The sequence below is a fragment of the Cyrtonyx montezumae genome, unplaced genomic scaffold (genome assembly GCF_038088225.1).
Source record: "Cyrtonyx montezumae isolate F1298 unplaced genomic scaffold, pur_monq_1.0 scaffold_10, whole genome shotgun sequence".
NCBI lineage: Eukaryota > Metazoa > Chordata > Aves > Galliformes > Odontophoridae > Cyrtonyx > Cyrtonyx montezumae.
The window spans coordinates 54,884,166-54,903,624 of NW_027071826.1; the positions used below are offsets into that span (position 1 = coordinate 54,884,166).

Consider the following 19,459-nt stretch of genomic DNA (forward strand, 5'->3'; position numbering starts at 1 on the left):
GATATCCTTGTCCATGAAGAGAGGGGGAAAAAAAAAGCTTTCCTTAAATAGTTAACTTACATAGATCACAAATTTTCATTAGGGCTATTATAAATTAGATTTTTTTACAGACACTGAGTAATGTTCAAATCAAACTCTTATATACAGCTGCATATGAAAGCAGTAGAGTTAGTGGAAATCAATTACATTTTCTATTTAGTGCTACATAGAAGAAAAGGGACACATACAAAAACAAATCATCAGTGTTTCAGTGATCACTTAAAATTGCATTAGTACTTCCAGATGGATTTTATTTTATTTTGATTAGTCCTCGTAAATGACTGATGTTGAATTTTGGGGGTTAAAGGTTGAAGCATATCTACAACCAACCATTCATAACAGTGTGTATTTCATGTTACAGATGACACTAGAATTCAGAAATCCGCATTTAGGCAGACTTCTGAGGAAGATGAAGTAAGTTATTCTGTTAGTCCTAATGTGTAGTTTGAAGCGTAAGCAGTAATGATTTTTCCAAGTGTTTAAGTGAGTTGCAAACCTGAATTCCTGTGGCAGAAAATGTAGTGGCTTTCAAAGATTTCTTTATCTTTTTTGTGCTGAAGCTCATGCTAGTTAAAAGCCTCTTGCTGAAGTAAAATGGAACAAACCAGCATTCTGAGGCTGGGGGTGAGCAGTGGAAGCAAAGCTCTTGTGTTCATTTTAGCAAGTTTTGCTCCAGAGTCCCTTATCAGTTCCCCAAAAGGAGGGGTTGAAACTGGAGCACGGTTTCCAGCGCTACCTTTTGCCCTCCTTCTGTCCCTTTCCACACACACACACACACGTTTCCTGAAGGCCCTACACAATCTTAGCATTTTGAAATTGGTATGAATATGCTCATATTGACAGTTTTTCTCCAATTCTGACATTACAACCATAAATAGCAATTTAGACAGATGTAATTTTGACATAGTCGTGATAGCACAACGTTGCCACAACAGCACAAATTCATGACAGCACAACAAAGAACTATAGAGAAATCCCTTTGCTATTCCGTGCTATGCAGGAACTTTCTTAACTGGGATTCTGTCTTGAAATGTTAATGGAATATCCCCTCATCACTGCACTGGAAATTACCTTTTGTTAGTTCTGTTGGCTCATTCTAACTTCTTGCCATAAGCTCTGTAACACCAGATGTTCCCTGTAGAATGCTCTTTAATTGCCATGAGCTTGTTGTTGGGATGCTACTAGGTGAGAAATGACAATTAAACCCAATGCGGTCGAAAGCTAATGTGATTTTAAGCACTGAGAACTTGAGAATTTTTCTGTTAGAAATTTCAAAGAATTTAGATCACCTTTTTATTTCATGTTCTATTTAGAAGACTCAGAATTTTGTATTGAAAAAAAATCTATGAAACTGTTGATTCTAATTTTTACCTAGAGTAGTATCACTAAACTTTCCATTGTTTGAAATAATCTCATGTAAAATCTACATAATATAGTTCAGCCATTTTTACTCTGATAGTCCTGGCTAACTTGCAATATCGTGAGCGTCTAAGAGATTTCTTAAAATGTGTATATACTTGAAATTTATGTAATATTTAAATACAACTTGGTTTCTAAGTAGGAAATGAGAATACAGTTTCAACTATTTTTTCTATTCATAATTCCAAACTTTGTAAGTAACATTTAAAATACCAATAAAATACCACCAAGTGTTTCAGAGAAATTAACTTTTATGCACTACGAGCTAGAAGTTCCTCTGGCCTGTCAGCTTTCACTTCCTTTTGGGTTTAAGGTTACTCTTACAAGCTGGTGTGTATCCCAGAACTAAAACAATTCACTAAGGAAAAGTTGTTGATATGATTAACTATTGTAAGACACTTTTGGCATAAATTTGTCTTTGAGATGCTGTTTACTTTATCAAGGTTTACATGTACAAATGCAACTACTTACTGTATCATACACATTTGAATATTGCATTTTTCAGTAATAAACTTGGATATCTTTGAAGGAATCTCTGAGTGTCATAATTCCAGATGTTCTAATTTATGAAAAATACGCTCTAATGGTGAGTGTTCATGCACTATCAAACCATAGTTTGTGAGGAAGTAATTTATGGGTTACACTTGTCTCGGGCAGCTGAACATTTACTGTGGTTTCAGGGCACATATAGACTCAGTCACTGATCATCTACTGCTTTCACTAACAATAAATAATTTATTAACTTTAAGCTCCTGCTTTAAATTGACATCCTTTTAGTTTCTTAATCTCATCTATATTTCTTTTTTCCACTCAAGTGCACAGGCTAGCTCTTCCCTGGAAAGCTCAGTGGCTCAGGACTTAAAGCAAACAAGAAGACAGCTTTAATCAACACAGAATATTTAATCAGAATGGTAATTTTTTCTGATTTTCAGTTTAGCCTTAAGTCTTGGTAGAAGAATGATTAATGAACTACTGATAACAGTTTTAGCCACCATATATAAGGCCATGTGTTAGACTTGGTAAAACCCTGTGGAACATCTGGCACAAAATACATGTGGGCTCAATGGGCAGCTGTAGTTGAAACAAACCTGGTGCAGAAATATACTTTGGAAGATAGTGAGTCTGTAGCAAATGAAATGCAAAACTGTTCTTAAGCATGTGAAGAAGTACTGAAAAATACAAACTGGGCAGCTTCTAGCATACGGAATGTAAGAATACTGCAATGAGAAATGCTCAATACTGAACAGTTTTCACAGTCAGATATCTTATTCAGATATTATCCCACTACCAGTAGAGAAATTTTGTCTCTTTGTTTTTCAGTCACCATTTATCTGTGTAGTTTGATGCGTGTTTTAGACCGCTTTCACTTCTGAACTGTTGATAAGTTATGTTGAGAGACGAAATGAGATATGAATGCTTGTATTTTCTAAGTTTCCATTTCTGCCTTGCTAACCATATCAAGGTTTAACAGACAAACGAGAAAGCCTGTCACGTGAGACAACAGGCTGCCAGCCAGATTTAGCTGTAAGCTTTTATGAGATTATAAAAGCGGTGTAAAAGGGATTAACTCAAATATTGACTTACTTCTCAGTTTGTTGACAAAGTGTCTCCCACAGCCAAGACAGTGTCACTTACAGACAATTATTTTTGTCTTTTAATTGAATAATCAAGGACCCACAGGTCAAGTTCCCAGAGGTAGGGCATAAACACAGAAGGGGGAAATAACTTGGAGGTCCTCTTTGACACTTTTTTGTGTCATAAAGACAGGGTCACTGATTAGCAAAAGCAAGAGCCGGGTTCTTCAAAGCAATATGAACAAAATGTCAGCTGGATCCGTAACTTACTGACTCTTCTTTGATATTTTCAATCAGTCTGTTTCATTTAATCACGGATTTTGATTTTTTTTATATAAGATCACCCCAAAACTACATCCCGGAGTTTATTGGGGTAGGAGGTGATCCTTGAGTCTGATCAACAACAGGTGGGATGCAGAGGGAAATTAATTCAATAAAAACTTAGCACACTTATGTACACTCTTCCAAAACACTGTAGCATGGAGACTATTTCACCTCAGGATGTGCTTTATTCAAAATCCTCACGGGTTCTCAAAGAGGAAGCATTATAAAATGTCACTTCATTTATTGCTTACAGTTAGTAAATGGATTTTGCAGCTTAAAAAAGAAAAAAAAACAACAACACAAAAACAGATATACAAACATTCAACCAAACAAAAAGGCTGAAGATAATCTTTTCAAGCTAAAAGTATGTCTTTCAAAGACTAATATGGATAAAGAACTATCCTGAATTTGAAGTAAAATTTGTTACCCTCTCCTACTGCTTGGAATAAGACACTATAAAGACCTCTTGGTTCCACAGAGGAAGCAAGCACAACAAACTCAGTCAGTAGAAGACCAGTCTGGTCTATACAACGTTTCTGTGAGGAGGCTTTTTGTGATGCCTAAGAATAGGCACAGACCTCCTTCGTCTCCCCTGGACTCCCTCCATCTGCAGTGGAGAGAGCATGCCCTCCATCAGAGGGCAGTTCACAGTCTCACCTTAGTGAGAGACCCCAGAAGCTTATCTGAAGTCTTGTTTTATCTCTAGTTCACCTTTGCACGTTACCCTTCAATGACTAGTTACTGAACAGAGAATGTAGTATAGACGTATTGCAGCTACTTCCTAGCTGTTTCCATGACAAGATTCATGAAACGTTTCTTCTGAAATGTCAGTGCTTCCAAAAAGTACATTGTGTCATGATTTCACAGTTCTGCCATGAAATTCATAAATAAAAATCTGGCCTTTATTGCTATAGAGAGCACTTGGTTCTTGGTCATCTAGAAGGTGGTAAAAGTGGTATAAAGAGCTCTTCATTTCTGAAGATGGAGGAGTAAAGATTGATCAAACATCCCATTCCTCAGCTTCTAGAGACGAGACTCTCTGCTCATATTTGTATAGGATTTTTCCTCAGGATTGTAACCAGGCAGCTGCCCTGCGTTTTCTTTGTTTACATTGTTCTTGAAGGTGTCTTCTGTTCCAGTTTTGTCTGTGATAACTGCAGGCAGATTCTTTTCAAAATCTTCCTGAAAGAAGAAAGAAAATACCCTGGTAGTTTCAAGGGGGCATACGCTGCTTTTGTAATCACTTAAAGAGTAAAATTTTGACACACTTTCCTACAAATCTGAGGAGTTACTTCACTACAGAAATGACTGCCAGCTTCTCCCAACTCTACTGCTGATGTACAAGTCTTGAATTACGTTCTTACTGAGACTCTAATCTACATTTAGTTTTCCACTAACATATTTATGAACATTTCAGCGGGTTGGCTTTTTTTGTACAGCCTACACTTGCCTCAGTGGCTTCATGCTTCAACCACTTAATTGATCTCGTTGTGTATTTTCACCAAATACAAGGGGATAAACACACGTTTGGTTGTTTTATCTTTTTTTTTCCCAGCTGTTTCTTTTTTTTTTAAGGTGGGGATTCATTTTTCTGCAGGAAGCTCCTGCTGAACGTCTAAAGCCAAGTCAGACAGCTGAAGTAAATCTAGAGCCACAGGTGCTGTCTGAATTAAACCATCACACGAAGAGTGAAAACTCTGTGGCATGCTAGGAGGAGAGGGCCAGCTTCTGCCTTACTGCTGAATACCGAGGGCCTTGCAGGCTGAAGTTTAAGATTTATAGCTGCTTGCAGCAGCTGAAAACATGCAGTTAGCTTTATCTCGAACCTATCAACCTAGATGGCTTTGCTAAGAAGAAGTATCTCTGCAAACCATTTAAGCAAATGGGACTCTCAGGCTTAACAAAAAGCTCCTGAGGCGACGCCTTTGTTTGCCGCGTGCCGGGACCGCTGCTCAGCACGGAACATCTACCATCTCTGGAGGCTGCGATGGCACCTGCAGAGCTCCACAGGCACGTAAGTACCGAAGGAGGCACTGCGGTGTAGAGTGCGGCTTTGTGGCTGCCCAGAGATCGCCTGTTGCTGCCTGGAGCTGGGTGCTGGCAGCCGTGCGTGGCCGTGGCAGAGGGCTGCAGCCTGCACCATGGCTCTGTGTGCTACTCACGTCCTGGCTGTCGTGCCGCACGCCGCACCACAGCAGCGTCTTAAGCCTTTCCGACCAGAAGCAAAAGAAGTTGCAGACTGGCTTAATTAGCACCGGGCGGATGTCCTCTCCTTTGGAAGGTCCTGGAAGGAGGGGAGAGCGGTCAGCAGAAAGCTGGCTGTGCTCCCTCAGCCTAGACCGCACGATCGGCTCTGCAGCAGCCAAGCTGGGCTCTTGTGCACGAGCACATTGTTTTTACTGAACACCAACCTGTTACAAAGCTGATGAGCAGCCCTGAGATGATGCAGCCCAGGCAGCCGATGGTACTGAAGTAGAGGTAGGACAGGGAGTACCAGGTGTCTGCCAGCAGCGGCCTGAGGAGGTGTGACAGGAGTGAGGGAAGCAGCTCCTTGCTGCTGCCGAGGGGGATGCCCACATTGGGCTGAAGTCACAGCAGTAGGGAAGTACCTGTCGGCAGCTGTGATGGGAGCTGCTGTGGTCGGCAGGGCCGTGCTGTTTGCCAGCGTGCAGTTGAGAGTTGACAACTCCAGGGGAATGGTCTTTACAGGCTGTGCGGGATAGATGAAGGAGCCGATGCCGACCCAGAAAGCCAGGGTGATCCCGGTGAGGAAGCCCCCGATCGCACCCTGAGCAGGGAGAGGAAGACACAGTCAGCCAAACAAATAAAAACATCCAGTGAGGGTCTAATCACTAATTATTCCACAGCTGGGAAGAGATGAGTTCAGACAGAGAAAAATGCTTTCTAAACAGCTCTTGGGCTCTAAATCTGACAGCCAGTTTGGACTTTAAATCCATAAAACGATTTTGAAAGTGGGGTTTTAACTGAACAACAACACCAGGAGATTTTTCCTTTTGATAATAAGGATACTTTGTTTCTTACCTTCCAGTTAACGCAAGGAAAGATTATTCCCAGAGTGAATAATCCCAGCATGGGCCCTCCACACATTCCGTGAATGGAGAGTGCAGCCTGTGGATGCAGAGAAGAGACACAGACTAATGCAGCAGCTGGGAGAGCCCGAGCATTTCTGATTCCATTTCCAGTGTTGGAGAAAGGACAAACAGTAATTTCAGTGCACTATTAAAGACTGACAGGACTGCAATCAGTGTCACTTCCCAGCAATGAGTAAGTAGTGAAAGAGATTTTATTTTTTATGATTATTTATTTTTCTCCTACTTAGTTCTCTTAGCAGATTAGAGGAATTGATATGGGATGGTTTGCAGGAGTTGTTCAGGTTGGCTAATGGTCCCCCAGCATTATTGGTTCAGTTCAGTGCACTGCAGTCTGTCCACATTCAGATCATTGCCTTTTTGAAGCGCTAGATACCTGTACAACTCCTCCCATCAGCGATGCTGCTCCAGCCATGGAGGTGCACAAAACACCATATAATATACCTGGAAAAAATCAGTAAGATTGTCAGCGCTGAGTAATAGGACAGACAAGTTCTAATGGAGCTAGTGTCAGGAAGGAATTTGAAGTTTGGGTTTTGATGTGGGTCATCAAGCACTCAGTGCTGTCTTGTGCGAAGTCTTGGGCTTTTTGTTCTTAGGAAGCATGATTTATCTTTGAAATGATCTTAAAGTCTCACCTAGAAATGTTTCAGTTCCTGTTGTGTTTAATTAATTTTTAAGTAATCTCATAAGTGTGAACAACGGTACAAATGACGTCTTCATATGTATAACACTGGCTTTGTTTGTCATAGCAGTCACCGAGTTGCAAACTTGCCTCATGAGCTAGCACATATCAGTTACCAGATGTCAGAATGGTCTGTCTAGTGGAAAGGCGAGGTTGTAAGTGACAAAGCTAGGGCAGAAAACATTGGAGGTGATTACAGAGACAGAGGAAGGACTGGTTTTGATCTTAATACGTGTCAGTGAAGGGTTATGACGTTATTAAAATGCTTGTGGAAGGGTTAAGGCAATACTGGAACACTTGTAAAACATATCATAGAAATACAAACCATTTTCAGACCTGGTTTTGACACCTTTTTCTGTTTTGTTTTCTGTAACTTTATTGTCTGCTGGAAAACTGAACAACCTTCTTTTATGATTCTCTACATTTAAACAGAAATGTCTTATTGTGTCACTAGGAAGCAATAATATTTAGTTATACTGCTGTAAACCGATGTAGTAGTAACTACACTGATACTATTTCAGTTTCCTGAGTGTTCCCAGTGCCTTCAGAACAGAAAAATATGTGCAACTTCTCAAGAAGATTACGAATGATTGTTGTTGCTGCTAGCCACAATTTGTTTCTGTGTCAGGTAGCATGTGCACTTAATTGTACTGAAGCATGAGGCTGATGGTCATCCTTTAAGAAATCACAGCTCAATGATGCAATTGTTTAAATGTTAGTAGACTACACTGGCACGGTTAAAATGGTTACTAGAAGTGAGCTAATTCAACTTAATTCTAATTACCTAGTTGGGGGGCTTAAGTTAAAAGCTTCATCTCTGTTGGCTTACTCTAAGGTCAATGGAGGTGTCAGGAGGAGAAAGTATTTTCTGGGGATGGAGCAGTTCTGTAGGGAGCACTCAGCCCACATGTGAATGGTACCTTTCTCTATAGACCAAGTACTGCCTGTGGCAATAAAGTTCCTTTCCAGAGTATATAAGATGCTGCCCTATTCTGTCCTGTAATAATAGCAATTGAGAGTGACAGACAACTTTATCTTGAACCAAATGGATTCCACGTGAGCTACTTACACAAGCCTTTGCTGGTCCATGTGCTTGTCCTCTCAGAGAGGTTTGGGAAAAATTTCTTGACCAAGTCTTCAAAGGTAACAGTTGCTAAAGCATTGATGCTTGCTGCCACAGTACTGTAGAAGAGGAGAACAAGAATATTAAGTAAATTCTAAGCTGAAAGTAAGCTGGTTTTATAGAAAAATGAAGCATTACTGTTCAAGAACTGCAAATTTCATGATATGTTATGAATGCAAAGTGTGTCACTATGGATATGGGAATTGGAGTGGTGAGGGGAATTATTTCCTTCTGATAGGGAGGGTTAAATAATCACACTTTAGGTTTGGTGTGTGTTCCTGCAAAGACTAATCCTCTCCTAAACTGTAAGCAGCAATTTTGACTACACACACTGCAGATGCTGGTGAGGTTTCTGTCCTTCCTGTGATTGTTTGGGACTCTGCTTTGTGCAACAAGATAAACTCATCCCAGTTGACTATTCTGTTTACTCATCTGCAATGACCTGAAAATTTAGTGTCAACGTTATATCCTAAAAGTTGTTCTCATCTATTAAAGGGGGGAATCCATAGATTTGTAGTCTGACTTAGAACGTTTTATGTTCCCCCATAAGTGGAAAACATGAAACAGAAATTGTTTTTGACTCTTAACTAAATGAATTTGTCTCTGTGGCTTTGTTGTGACAGTATGTGAGAAATGGAGCATCAATACCCATATTACATTCTTTGGCATTTAGTAGCCTCTGTTCTGTAAGACTCCTGCTAGGAGCAGGTAGGTGTTTTTATGTGTGTTTCTTTCCTGGTTTGGTAGCTCTCTTGCTGTAACTTTCTCTATGCATAAAGTATTTTGAAACAGAATGTCAGGGACTGTCTCTGGCATCTGATACATGTCACAGTGAGTCTGAATCTTCTCTCTAACGTCCCATGAAGTATTGATGTTTGGCCTGTCGAAGGTACAGAGTACAATAGCATGGAACTCCCTGAATTACACCAACTCTCTGTGTAAACATCTCTCTTCCTGTGTAACTACTGATGTACAGACAGGCTTGCTAGAAAAACTCTCCATTCCTATCCATGATAACATGGCAGTCAGGTTAAATAAATGTGACTTCAATGTGAGCAACTATGAAGTTATTTCAGTTAGCAGAGCTCTGTCGTTTCCTCATTACTTTATATTCTTATCTTTGTACTGGTAATGTTATTCTATGACACTTTTGAGACAAAAAGATACAGGAGAAGTGGAGCTAATAACACAATGTGGCAAAGTACTATTGCTTTTTCAAGTGTGTGCTAAGAAAAACAGCTGTGTATTCACAAGTGTTTCTCATTTTGGCCTCTTTCTGAGTCCTCCAGAAATCGGTAGCATGCAGTTAAAAATGTCATTTCAGATTCACAGACCTTAGTGTTCCACTGAATGCACAGGCGACAAATAGTCCCGGGACTCCTGGCATCGAAGAAAAGATATCCATAACGAAATACGGCATGAGCTGGGTTAGAAGACAAAGAAGGAGAAACAGAAGAAATCAGTTAGGATTTTCCTGGGTAACAGAGAAGTGCAAGGGATAAAGCACACCACAGGACTTAAATGGTGTTTATTCATGCAGTGTCTGTATAAAAATACAGCTCCAAGTTGTAATAATCTGCATCTGTACCTGATCAGGAGCTGAAATGAAATCAGCAGTCCAAGGGTCACAGTTCTTGTAATGAGCATACATCACCAACCCAGAAAATACTGCACACACCAGGACTATCCAAAGTCCCAGTAAATTCAGGTAAAGTGCCCTACAGCAAAAGAGAAATTCTGATTAATACAAGATAATTTATGTTTTTCTGTATTTAATTATTGCTAATTTCTTTTTGTGAGATTCTTTGATCAAACCTAGCTGTGTAATCTCTTAAACATCTGCCCATCCCCAGAATGTGTAACACATTTAAAACACACAAAACCATAATGATAATAACAGTGGAAAATACAGACTTCTTATGCTATAGGGTGAGAATAAAGATTACACTTGGTACAGCTGGAGGGGACTGCTGTAAAACCAGTAACTGTTGTATGTAGGACAGGCTGCAAGAGGTGCTGCTATGGTCCTTCCTCTTGCCTACAGGAGCAGGTTTTTGTTTGACTGGAGTTATTGGTGCTCCCCTTTCAAGGCAGGTGAAGTATTAGTTTGGATGGATTCTGTCACGGTTACATTGCTGCCATACAAAGTTGCAGTTTCGTGTCAGTGAAATGGATGTGGGTGGCAGCACCTGGGGGAGGTTCTGTCATTCAGTAATCCTCTAGTCCCTGTGAGCTGCCAGATTTTATGGGGTCTACATCACCTCCCATAAGGTCTCCATGGCTAGGGCCTGTTCCATTTCAGAGCTATACTGCTGGGACTCAAAAGGTCCTTTTAGCCCTTTGCTAGTGATGTTCTTGTTGTCATGACTTTTAGTTTCTGCAAGTATTTGGATTTGAATAATTAATATTTATAATAATATAAATTCCTATAATCTATCTTAGCTTTAAGAAAAAATGAGTATGACTGTAGTCAGCCCAAAAAGTGGTTTAAAGAAGGAAAAAAACTTCCTTCTTTGTGGGTTTGTTGTTTTTTTTTTTTTTTGTTAAGTGAGCAAGCACTTAGTATTAGAAGAAGTTGGGTTGTTGGGTTGTTTAGTAGAGTGTGTGTTATGCACATTCTCATGCTGAACTTTAGAAAGCTAGCAGACTGGACACTATACCCCTGTACTGTGAAGTTTCATAGTTGATTCTACAATTATCCTATTTTTAAATGTTTTATAATTTTAATATTTATGATCACGTATTATTTAGATGATGCCTTGTGCTATAGTATACTCCATTAATGGAATAACCACATTCAGTAAAATACCATATAGATAAAATTGATGAAATAATGCTTTTTGTGGAAAGCTAGAGTGCTTTTTCTGTATGGGCATCTTATACAAACTTATCCAAACTCTGCTTCTGAAGATTGATTTGGCAGCCTGACTGCAAATTAACAAGCTGTGCATGAGTAAGCCTCCCCCTTTTTCTTCCTTCAAACACTTAGGTCACTTAGGGCCAGAGGGGCTAAATCCGTCAGGACAAAATTGGCTAACAACCGCCCTATGGCATCCCAATATTCATTTAATGTAACTGATAAACTGCTGGCATAATTCCATGTCAGTTATGTTTGATTTCTAGAGGAAGCTAAGGACAGGTAACTTACATCTTTGCGTGCTTCTCTGATTTGCAGGAAATGCATCTTTGTATTGTGGACTGATTCACTCCATAGAGTCCCAGCCATGTAAATGTTCCCCCAATAACAATTGTCCAAAAGGTGTGCCGTCTTAAAGGATCTACATCAAAGCTACAAAAGAGAAAGATAAGCAGTTCAGTTCCCTTATTTAAAAGTAGTTTCATTTAACAATAGGTAGGTGAATTTCCATGACTATATAGTCAGTCCTATCCTCTGATACTGCATTGATAATGAGTTGTACTGTGTTGACGTGTTTAGGCATAGGTTTGGGGTTATTTCTGTTTAACTTTATATTGGAACGTTACTGTCTAGTCGGGATAAATGTGTGTTGTGTAGAAAAATAAACTGAAATAAATGGCATGTATGATTTCAGATCTGTCATGTTATACCAACTGACCTGTAGCAATCTTGCTTGGGACAAAATTATTAGCAAGGAACAAAGCCGTACAGGAAACGTTAACAATTCACAGAGCTCTTGGTTATGTCATTTTGACATATTATTACTTTGCGAGGTATTGCATCAGCTGCAGTGCTATCTTTTTTGTGAAATGTCATTACTCAGCTATTCTAACCACTACATCTTTCCATATTACGTCTGTCTTTTCTGCAGTTCTGCTAGTCTTACACGTGCAGCAGATAACATTTGGCCTTGCTGCTAGTTACTGTCATGATTTGACCAATAAGTTCTAATCAATGCCACAAATAGCTAAAGAAGATCCATTTTCTGTCCCGATGCCTTGTTTCCTTATTGCTATCTACTGTGATGAGTGTACTTTAAAAAGTGGAACTGAAAGTGTAAGTTATATGCAATTTGAAGGAAAATTGGGTACATTTGCAGCTACACAAAGAAAAATGGTAAAGCCTATTAGGACTTTGATTTCTTCAGAGCGGGAAAGGGAAAGAGGAGTTCTTCTCTCCTTGGAGGTCAACTGTATTCCCAAGATCCAAATAAATAAGGGCTAGGCTCTCGTGTAGTTCACTGTCAGTATCTTGTTGAAGTATGGTAGAGTATTTGGGGCTTAGTCTGAAAAAGGTTTCTAAATGCTAAGTGTACAAGAAGGAAAGGTTTGCATCATTAGTTTCTTACTCAAATATGTTTAGTCGTGATCCTTCATAGGCATCTTCCCAGATCTTGGTTGTCCCGCCGTTCAGAATAGTTCCTCGAATCAAAACAGTGACGAAGCCAAGCACCATGATCACCATTTGAAATGCGTCTGCCCAGACCACAGCTTTTAATCCTCCCTAAAATAAACAGTGGTAAACTTTCATTGTCCACCTAGTTGTTCAAAAACATCAGGAAGTAGAAGTAGCTCTTATTTTAGGGTCTTATTTTAGGCCTGTGTGAATGGCATCCGGCAGGTCAGGTCTTTTCTCACTTTTGAAAGTTGTGATCTTGCAGACAAGCCCAATGGCTTGTCTACAGTCATATGAGAATATCTGACCTCAATATGCTTTTTTCCTACCTTTCTAATATGCACCTAAAGAGTATCTCATGTTGCTGAACAATGTTAGAGGTTACAGCATAGCCTATGTTTGTACTATCCATAGCACACTGTACACTTCTTAAAGTGGTCCCCAGTTATGCTAATAATGCGGAGTAGCCCCTTGAAAGTTTGTAACTGAGCTTTCTTCCATAGCTACTTTTGTATTACATCCAATCTGTGCAAGAATCATGTATGTAGTGTTTCCAGCAGGGGCTGAAACACTGAAGAACTAAGTGTTATCAGACTGTATTTAGATCAGTGTGTTTAGAAACTTCTGTTACAGCTTGTGTAAAAGAGTGGTTGACATAATAAATAAGTAAATAAATAACTGTGTTTAAGCTGTTCAGTCAACACCTGTTACATACCGTAGTGCAATAGAAAGTGCAGACAACTCCTGTTGCAATTACAGAGCCCCAGAGATCGAATCCGGTGACTGTGGAACCAAAGAAAACCAAGTGGTTAGCAAGGTGGGAGTAGATTTTCTGGATGGTAAGAGAAAAGCTGTGACCCTCTAGCTCAGGAAGGATGAGCACTATTACTGACTTTATCATTTTTCTGGCTGTTAGGAACTTTTCTGGATTGTCCTGGTTTCTTAATGCTACTGTGTTGGTTGTTTTTTTTGTGTGTGTGTGATTTGGGTTTCATTGACAGGTGTGTGTGTGACATTTAAGTTCTTCTTAGTCTAGAATTTTATCAAGGCATCAAGTTATTGAGAGACTTTCTAAGAATCATAAGGAAAAGAAATAGATCAGTTTCCTGAAAACAGGAACAATTTAACCACTTAACCATGCTGCTGAGAAATACAGTGCATTGAAATAATTTAGCTTGTTGGTTTTCCTTTGTGACATTTCTACAAATAAGACATGCAAATTTCAATTTGGCTTATTTTGAAGGCTCTCCCACCATGCATTGTTTGTGAGGGTAAATCTATTTGTGAAAGTTTTCTTAATAGCATGGTTAATATGGCCTGATAATGAACATGAATTTCCACAACTCATAGCTATCACTTTATAGAGCTGAGCTCCAGAGGATGGAAACTAGGTGTGTGAGAATTGTTATCAGGGAAACCAGAAGCAGCGTGGCTGATGAACAATGCAAGGAGCTTCCCAATCTCTTCCCAGTTGGCCTAATTAAGTCAGATCTGCCAAGGATTAGGCCCTAGTGATTCTCTGTGCTTCGTGATAGTGTGTTTACTAATCCCATCTGTTGTGATGGATGTTGTATATCTGTTAAGATCAGTTAAGGAAGTGTGTGATAAGTAGCACAGCGTCCAGCTACAAGGAATGGGCTTATCTCTGTTGGAACCTGAATGGGTATTCAGGTTTTGTCGCGGTTTCATAAATGAAGTAGGATCTTGAAACTTAACTTTCAACATCAGCAGCTTGACTCTCCTCTTGCTTAAAAATGGCACCCTTGCCAGAAGAAAAATCCCTCAGCACCTATAGAGATATTAACTTGGTGTCATCCCTAAATGAATGTTCTTTGCTGCTTTAATGACTGGTAAGATGCATTACTCTTCTGCATTTCTTTGGACAGCTGTGCCACTGCAAGTACTTTGGGAAAGAAGAATATCAGCTTTGTGCTTAAGGTACTAACAGTGATAGTGGTGCTCAGGAGGCAGGGAAGGAAGGAATCAAAGTACAGAATACAGTCTTGGATCATCAATTTGTACTGTGGACTTTGTCAGGATGTTGGGAAATTGCTCATCACTAACTTCTTTCGGTTGTTACTGAGTGCAAAAGTACAGAACATCAAATGCCAAACTGCTAATTTACTGGTGTGTGAGCAACCTGGGGAGTGAGAAATGGAGAGCCTTCTAGGTGCACACAAAAGCCTTGATACGGATCTTAAAAGCTTTCTTTTCAGAGGACTTGTTTAAATGCTTGTCTTGCTTGAGTCATTCTTGTCTTGTGGTATGGTGGAGTAGCCACGTAGGCAGGGAAACTCACCTTGGTTGAGAGCCAGTGATGGAGCATAAACCACTATTCCCGTGTAAAGAATCTAGAAGAAAAAGTGTTAATGAAAAAACAAACATGCATGTGACAGCTCAGTGATAATGCTTCTATTAAGAATGGGGCTTATAGTAGAATATCAGACCTAGAAGTTTCTTTAGACCGACGTGTATTGCTTTCTGCTTCAATCTATAAAATGAAAAGGCTTTTTTTAATGGTCCTCCTATCAGGAAGGAATTACTTTGAATTTATATATACAAAAAACTTTGTATTTCATTCACTGCTGACTGGATGTCCACACCTCCTCATCAAGGAGAAGGAGGAGGTCCCAGCGATGATACAGAAATGACTTGCATCAGATCTTGCAAATTCCCTTTGCCCATTCAATTGCTTTTCAAGTAGCTAATGTGATGCCTTTTCATGTGGGCGTTCTGACAGACTGAAGCAGAAATGAAACCTGAAAGCAAATGAACATTCCTATCTCTTGCTATAGGTTCTAGAATTAATTAAAACGGAATTGAAGTAGCAATGTCTTCCAGTGTCCAAAAGGCTTTCACCAAATAGATAATCAGTGTTCTGAGGAAGTTGGTGCCCTTGTAAATCAAAGGGCAAAAAAGCTATGTGATGTCTACCTACAGGAGTGTTTTGGGAAGTCTCTGAATTCCTAGTAAAGCTGATTTCTGTTCAGTCTCTCTGTCCAAGAGCCAGGAACACTGTTTGATTTATCTCTGTGTGCAGGGCTATGGACTGACTAGGCTGTGCCTTTTGGTAACACAGAGCAGTCTATAATGTGGAGTCTCTAAGTGGTTTCTGCCTTCTTGCTTGAAGGAGCCCTGCTGGGGCTGGGGCTTGGTTGGCCTTGCTGCTACTCCTGCCTAAGGGCCAACTGGGCAAGCGTTGTTAGAGACAAACTGGGAGGAAACCCCACCTTGGGTCATCCCCACCAGTGCCACCATGAGGCTAGAGCAATCTAGGCATCCCCCAGGCTGTGCCATACGCAGCAGCTTATCAGGAGGATAGCCTTACTAAGTGTCATGAGCAGGTAAGCCACTGCAGTAAATGTACCCAGTGCTACTCAACTACTCTCTCAAGAAGGACGTAATTGTAAGGAAGAGAATTCAGTCTGATGCCATTCAGAATAAATATGTTGATTGAAATGATCACAAACAAGGAGGGAGTATCTTCTTACCGTCTGCAGGATGTAGATCAGTGTTGCAGCAAGGCGGACAGTCTTGTTAAATCTTAACTCCAAATACTAGGAAAGAGGAATTTCAGTAAATTGCACATGTAGCATCTGTGACACAGCTATTAACCTTCTGTTCTCCCTCAATAACAGCTTTCTGTGCAAGTAAAACTACCGGCAACTGGCACTACTGTTGTGAGCAATGAGCAGGAGAGCGTAATTACTGCTACACATAGAGATAATTGCATTTAAGAAATCTTCTCCTCAGCAGAATGTGGCTATAGAAGCAACAAAGGCTTTCACAGCCCCTCAGCTAAGCTGGCTTTCTCATTTGCCTTGTCTGAAGCCATGATCACATGATATCCATGTGATCAAGGGGTAGAGACAAATCAGGTTAGAATCTCAGAATTGTTGAAGTTGGAAGGAATGCTTAAAGACCACCTAGTTCAACTCCCCTGCCATGAACAGGAACATCTACAGCTCGATTGGATGCTCAGAGCCCTGTCCAGCCTGATTTTGGATGTCTCCAGGGATGGGGCATCTACCACCTCTCTGGGCAACCTGTTCCCTCCATGATTCATCCCAGTACCACTACCCATATCCCATGAATTGCAACAGATCTCCAGTACCCCTACTGAAGTTCTTAGAGACTTCCCAAAAAACTCAGGTTTTTAAGCCAAAGTCACCACCTAAAAGCTCTCTGCTGATTTGAGTTAAAAATGAAATCTGCATTGCTAATCCTGGGGCAGCTATGGGAGGGCTGAGCCTCCCCTGGGCCGCTGTGCTCCCCAGCAGTCATCAGACTCTGTCTGGCTCTGCTGTCTTTACCTGTCTCTAGGCAGTTTTTCAGAAGCAGACTCTTTCTTACTAATTTTGTTAACATTAACTTCTTGCCTCTTGCATAATAAGCTCCACAGATTGCTGTGCAAATAAGTAGCTAACGTATGTTATTTGACCTGTTTCTAAAAATAATTCATGAAGTCAGCAGAGTCATCTTTCCAGCATGCTTGGAAGGGCTGTGTCCATGATGACACCTCCGGTGGTTCAGATAAGAAATTCTTTCTCTGAACTTGCATTAAAAACAGCTAGAAAATGTAGTTAAGTTCTGGCAGTGGGAATAGATGGTCACTGTTATTTTTCTACTGCCTGTGACTGAAATGTTTCCAAACAGCCAGGCAGAGCTGCCAGACTGAAGCCTTTTCTTGGGTTTCAGCGCAGAGTGCAAGCAAGCTTTCCATTATCAGAAGGCTCCTTGGGAAGTAGCATGACTATGCTCACCCAACCTTTGCTTCCTACAGATTGGTGCAACCAGGTCTGCAGCAGTTGATTATAAGACTAGATGGCTGCCCCACATGCTGGAAAGTAAACCAGCATGGAAAGGTTCAAAAGCATTTAGGATGCTCTTCAAATATTTTCTAATTTGTGACTGTCTTGTGCTGGTGTGTAATGTCTTTATCCTGCCGGTGCTATTTATCCTTTAACAAGACCTCTGGAATTTAATTTGTGCTTTGACATATGCAATATATATTAATTACTACTTCATATAATACAGTGTGATTTTTACAAATAATTCCTGTGCCCATACTTTTGTTTTGTAAAATATTGCAAAATGTCTTCTGTATTTCTCCAGAAATATCCATATACATAATGCTGTCTTTTATAATGAAATAATGCACTTGTTAAAAAATGTTCACTTACCTCATAAGTACTTGTAATGTCAGATCTGTAAAATACAGGTAGAAACAGCTCAGAAGTAAAAATGATGACAAATGTGTATGAAAGAAAGAAAAGAATGAAGGATGCTCCGTAGCGATAGACTTCGGAGGGTGTCCCCAGAACTGTCACTGCTGACATGAAGCTGGATGTGAGGGAGAAGGCTATTGGTCCACATGACATCTGCTTACCACCCACCAAAAACTCTTTTGAAGTTTTCTTTTTTCTCTCCTTAATTGCAAAAAAGACTCCAATGCTAGCACATACTAAAAACAGTCCTGCAAAAACAATGTAGTCCCAAATGACAAATTTTTTAATTTCTGGAGCTATGAAGTTTGACATAGCAGCAGCTGGGTGATCCCCTGGCAGAGGATTCTGATGTACTATAGCTGTTGCTCTAAACAGTTCTACTCTGTTAACAGCAAAGGTGTAGCTTATCTGCACCTTATCACTGAGAAATTAACAGGAAGACTGTTCGCTTGAGATGGCTCTTTTTATCCAGTCCACCTCTGATGAGGGGGGGAAAAAAAAAAACAACAAAAACCTCAACAACCAACTAGCTCACGATAAGGAAGGAGGGTGTTGCATGCTCTTAGACCCTAGTGACACTGATGTTTCTGCCAGGCAGACTGGACGGAGGCTGTAGCTGTGAAGCCTGTCCTACGCTCCCTTTTTATCTGGCAGGTTTTAATTGGAGGTTAAATATTAGCTGGACGGATTGACTTGATCTGACTCTTTTCTAACCTATCAGCATTTTTAAATAATAAAATGAGAGCAATAAAAAAATAAATAAAGGAGAGGGAAATGAGAGAAAACACGATGTGTGGACCTATGACCCTATGGGTGAGTTTGTTTTCAAAGCAACCATTCCTTCATATGGTTAAAATCTAAACTTTAATATCAAATGATAGGGTTCTCAATTGTCCTTTGACGTTTTAAGTGTGCTCCTTAATAGACGCTCTGCCCTAAAGAGTTGGAAGTTTAATGATTAAAAGTAATCATAATGCTTTACCCTGAACTCATAGCCTACTCTCACTGGGTACCCTCATGTTGGAAAAGAAACAGCGTTACGTGATGTTTGAGGATGACTTTCAGTTAGCACTGATGTTTGCTGTCAGTTATTAACTGCAGGTTTAATCGTAGCTTCTATGAGTTTGTGTGAGAGATGCTTTAGTGGGCATGGCACTGATGGGCTGATGATTGGACTAGATGATCTCATTGGCCTTTGGCGACCTTAATGATTGTGTGGTTTATTGCATTTTTCCATGCAGAACTTGGTCAGACATGTAAGGCCAAGAAAAGGAGATAAGACAACAGCATCTGCCTTCTAAACTACATTGAAGGCTTAATTTGTGGATTTCAGTTAATTATGCTTTCCTTTTGTGGTTGTTTTTGTTGGTTGGTTTTAAATAAGTCAATATTCAACCTCCATCTACAATACGACGGCACATTTTGCAAAGCAAACAAGGGCTTATCATACCAAAGAATAAACTTGTACGCAGAGGTGGTGTGCAGGCACAGCCCTAGGGGAAGGGTGGAAAGCTCCTTTTGGAGGTCATCACAAGAGATGCAGTAATGTGGGGTAGGTTATAATGGCAAAAGTCCTTCCCTCAAGCCTCACCTTGGCTAGGGATGGATGCTCTTCAACTATAGCTGAAAGGAAATTAGTCCCCAT

The 19,459-nt window shown here is 40.2% G+C and overlaps 1 protein-coding gene across 1 annotated transcript; it reads right to left on the minus strand.

The window, feature by feature from the left end:
• Positions 1-3,521: 3,521 nt before the first annotated feature.
• SLC5A12 (solute carrier family 5 member 12) lies at positions 3,522-18,126 on the minus strand. Its single transcript, XM_065755766.1, has 15 exons — positions 17,770-18,126; positions 16,078-16,143; positions 14,886-14,937; positions 13,302-13,369; positions 12,540-12,694; positions 11,423-11,563; positions 9,863-9,992; positions 9,609-9,697; positions 8,221-8,333; positions 6,843-6,910; positions 6,399-6,485; positions 5,966-6,144; positions 5,768-5,871; positions 5,519-5,640; positions 3,522-4,538 (listed from the first exon to the last, which is right to left on the minus strand). The coding sequence occupies exons 1-15, from the start codon at positions 18,124-18,126 to the stop codon at positions 4,380-4,382; spliced, it is 1,890 nt and encodes a 629-aa protein (XP_065611838.1). The 3' UTR covers positions 3,522-4,379.
• Positions 18,127-19,459: the final 1,333 nt, after the last annotated feature.

Bases quoted from the DNA above. Each gene is read 5' to 3' on its own strand.
- SLC5A12 (XM_065755766.1), bottom strand. From the start codon at position 18,126: ATGTCAAACTTCATAGCTCCAGAAATTAAAAAATTTGTCATTTGGGAC. The intron at 8,334-9,608 runs GTCTGTGAATCT...CCTCTTCTACAG, and splicing joins GCATTCAGTGGAACACTAAG to TACTGTGGCAGCAAGCATCA. The intron at 4,539-5,518 runs GTGAGTAGCACA...TTCTTCTTTCAG, and splicing joins TGCGGCACGACAGCCAGGAC to GAAGATTTTGAAAAGAATCT.